Source organism: Chenopodium quinoa, unplaced genomic scaffold (genome assembly GCF_001683475.1).
Source record: "Chenopodium quinoa cultivar QQ74 unplaced genomic scaffold, ASM168347v1, whole genome shotgun sequence".
NCBI classification, from domain to species: Eukaryota; Viridiplantae; Streptophyta; class Magnoliopsida; order Caryophyllales; family Amaranthaceae; genus Chenopodium; species Chenopodium quinoa.
Window position 1 is genome coordinate 3,665,263 of NW_018743858.1, and position 4,219 is coordinate 3,669,481.

The 4,219-nt window shown below is 29.2% G+C and overlaps 1 protein-coding gene across 1 annotated transcript; it reads right to left on the minus strand.

The window, feature by feature from the left end:
* Positions 1-2,023: 2,023 nt before the first annotated feature.
* LOC110686337 (protein FAR-RED IMPAIRED RESPONSE 1-like) lies at positions 2,024-2,933 on the minus strand. The gene is made up of 2 exons (XM_021862927.1): positions 2,790-2,933; positions 2,024-2,500 (listed from the first exon to the last, which is right to left on the minus strand). Exons 1-2 carry the CDS (start codon positions 2,931-2,933, stop codon positions 2,024-2,026), a joined length of 621 nt encoding a protein of 206 aa, XP_021718619.1.
* Positions 2,934-4,219: the final 1,286 nt, after the last annotated feature.

Here is a 4,219-nt window from a genome sequence, read left to right on the forward strand (position 1 = left end):
ATTCCGTACATGAAGCTGGTGGGAAAATTTTTAAACATAAAATTTTATTTAATCTTTGTACATGGGGTGAGAATAAGTATCTTAATTTCAAATGGAGGTCAACAAAAGAAGCTGAAAATTGGTTTGTATGCAATCAAAGCTATGGAGCTTTATAATGGTGGCAGCGATGAAACTCTATCATAATTAAATTCGGTAATATATTATTTTATCTACATAAATTTATTTTTTTAACTTAAAATATTCATTTTTCCTTTATCTTTTACAGAAAGTTAATAGGAAGGTTTTTAGGTGTAAGCTGGCATTGGACTTGGTGCTTCACCCTAAAAACCCCCATGTTGATGTTATTCGAATGGATTGTGCAAGTTTTTGTTAAAAGAAAAGGCAACTTCTTGCACAGCAGAAAATTAGGAAGAAAGAGGAAGAAATTTTTTATGCTGAACAAGCCAAATTAGAAAGAGAAACAAGGGCTTTAGCCGCTAAACTTACTTTATAGCATAAAGAAGAATCAAAGCCAGATGAAAATTTTTGATTATAGCTTTATATATATATATATTATTTTTTTCAATTCTATTATAGGTTTTTTTGTATATGTAATATATCGATATATATATATATATATATATGGATAGATATTTTAATTTGTAATTATATTACATATTTTATACATGGAGGATATGTTTAAGTTGTCTGAGGATATCATTTACTTAAAAGATGATATGATTGTTTTTGTTATATAGGGTCATATTCTATTTTTTGGTTGAGGATTTTTTCTTAACTGAGGATATTACATATTCGTTTGAGGATATAATTTTTTTTGTTTGAGGGTGTCTTACTGATTTAATAGTCAATTAATAACTAATTAGAGTGATTTTAAGAGGTTATTAGTAAAGAGATATAGGATATGTTTTATTAATTGAGGATATTATATATTCCTTAGAGGATATCATTTATACTTTTGAGGATGTGTGAGTGATTTAAGAGTATATGTTTCTTTTGGATTTATGATATGAAATAGACGATACAGGATATGTTTCATATGAACTTAATATATCATAAATACGATACAGGATATGTTTCTTATGGACTTATGATATCAAAATTACGATAGAGGATATGTAATTGATCACTGCTAATATATTTTGTAGTATATATGATATTAATAATGTGATAGAGGAAAGATGATAATATAATTGTCAAGTCACATAGTCTATAAAATGTAACAGAAATATTCTGCCAAACAAATTTAAATTAGTTATGGATTTGGAGTTTTTGTTCCAAATTCATTAGCATGTCCAGTAGCTGTCTTTCTCTTCTCGAAGTGACCTCTAATTCTCTTGTTTCTTCCAGGTTGCCTTCCTTTGGTTTTTGGTCGTAAAGGATCAAGTACTGTTTTTCTTCGTTCCTCTTCTTTATTAATTTCCTTAATCTTCTCCTCATTAGATTGAAACGCTTTCTTCACTACCTGATACATCTTGTCAAGAGACTCATCACACACTTTTTTAGCATCAGTGTTTGTTTGAGAAATGCATATTAAATTGTAAAAATTTCTTGCTATAGTGTGTCTCCATGGAGTGTCTAGCATTGTATTTTCTCTTGCAACTTCTTGCACACTTCCTGAAAAATTTTAAATACAATATGTAACATTTAAGTAAGCATATTAAATATTTTTTACTAACTTTAAAATTATATATATTGTATTATACATACCTTCTCTGTCTTCCCAAATTGAAGATTTTGCAGCTTTTTTCCATCTTTTCATAATCTATCTTGGAGGAATGATGAACACATTATGCATATGCATACCCTAAGTATATGATAACAAATATATCCGTTTCATTGAAACATAAGCAGGAACAAGCAAATTCCTTCAGACTATCACTGTAAAACACATTATGGCTGTGTTTGAACTCTTCATCCAAAGACACTTCAAACATCTTTAGGCCAACTGTCATTTCATTAGACACATCTCAAATATACGATCTCATACTTGTGTCATATTCCTCTTCAAAGTCTTTAAAAATGTTCAGAGTGTAATTTCAGCAGCCTGTTTCAAGAGTTTGCATTTTGTCTTTGGCTTTTTTGTTTTACGTTTAAAGTTATCTGCCTTTTCATTGCTTCTCCACCTTTGTAATGTAGCTTCAAATATATGAAAGAATTCATACAATGAATTTTTTTTGTTGGCTTTTAATGATATTGCTCTATTTGTAATTTCAGATCTTTGGGACGACAAAATTCCAGCACATAATATGTCTTTGCTAAACACAGGACACCATTTATGTCTTAATTCATACAGTCTATCAAACCACTCTTTCTCTTCTAATCCATACTTTTGAATCATATCATTCCAACAATCATCAAATTCTTTCTCATCATCATAGCCATATAAGCATTTGTCAAACATGTTCTTGAAATCTTCATTGCTTTTTAGCTGGCCAAATCTTGATACAAATTTTTTTTGGAGATGCCACAAACACAACCTATGTCTTGAATTTGGTAAAACCTAAAAAATTTATTTATAAAATGTGAATTTATAATAATAAATTATATGGTATGAATGTCTGAGGTTATAATATTTACTTTAGAGGATACCATACAGCCTTAAAAGGATATCATCCAGTTTTTGGAGGATATCATCTAGTCTTTGGAGGATATCATCCAGTCTTTGGAGGATATCATCTAGTTTTTTGAGGATATCATTTTCTATTGGATGATATACTCCATTCTTTTTGTTATCTGATATTAACCATTGAAATTAAAATACTATAATTTAACTAAAAAGTATTACTTACCTTTGCAATTACATTGCTCATCGCTTGATCTTGATCAGTGAAAATTGTCTTTGGTTTTGCTCCAGCCATAGACTTTTTGAAAGTTTCAAGTACCCATTCGAAAGTTTCTGTAGTTTTATTTGTAATAAAAGCACATCCAAACATTGTTATTCTCCAATGATTGTTTACTCCAGCAAATGGTGCACATATTAAACCTTATCTGTTGGTTCTATATGTGGTATCAAATATTATTACATCTCATAATGCTTTAAAATCTTCCAAAATCATTGAATCACGCCAAAAATAACTTACTATATGATCATTTTCACCAAACTTTAATCTTTAAAAGAAAGAAGAATCTGATGCCCTCTCTTGTAGTGTGTCTAGTACACTTTGCATACTTTAATTATCTTAGATTTATACCTAGTTACATAGTTTAATAGATCTCTCTTTGTGTGTCCTAAATCTTTCTCTAATCCTACTTCTCTTTTAAGAAACTCATAGTAGTCCATTGGTTTAATTCCACTTTCCACCATCTTTTCAATCACCCATCCCATCTCTTCTTTTACATTTCTTTCAGATTTCAAGTGATGTCTTTCTGAAGGGTTAACCAAATCATGATTATGTTTTATATTGTGTTGACTAATACAATACTCTCCAGATTCTTTCCTCTTGAATCTTATATTAGCCTTACAACCAGTTCTAGTCTCATTAACACACCTTACTTTTCTCTACTTTAATGGCTCTTTTTTCTCAGTTATGAATTCTGAATTTTCTATCTCCTTTTCTTTTTTCTTTCTCTGTACCGTATAACCCTCTTTTAAGCAGCAAAAATAAAAATTAGATCCTATTCCATCTGTTTTATGTCGCCTAAGAGTATTTTTTTTCTTACACTGACTCAATTGCTCTTGAATGAGCTTTGTACAAACGCAATGCATCCTCACGATCATCAACAAGTCTTCCCATCAAAGATAACTTAATGTTTTCATCATTATCATATTTAAAATATTCCAAATCTGCAATTTGAAAAAATATTTAATAAGTTATAGAGAATATTTAATATTAATGATATCCTATATGCAATTGATGATATCCTCTATTTTACGCATTATATCCTCAATTTATGTGAATGACATCCTCTATTCTATTTATGATATCCTCTATTCTATGTATTATATCCTATATTCTATGCATTATATCCTCTATTCTATCTATGATACCCTCTATTCTATGCATTATATCCTCTATCCTATGCATTATAATCTCTATTTCTATGGATGACATCCTCTATTTTATTCTATGACATAGTCTCTAGGGATTTATGATATCATTATTATTATTGAGGTTATCATGTATCGTATGGAGGATATCAAAAGTAGTATTGAAGTTATTATTTATTCTATGGAAGATATCAAACGTATATCATATATATTCAAGATGATATCATCTAT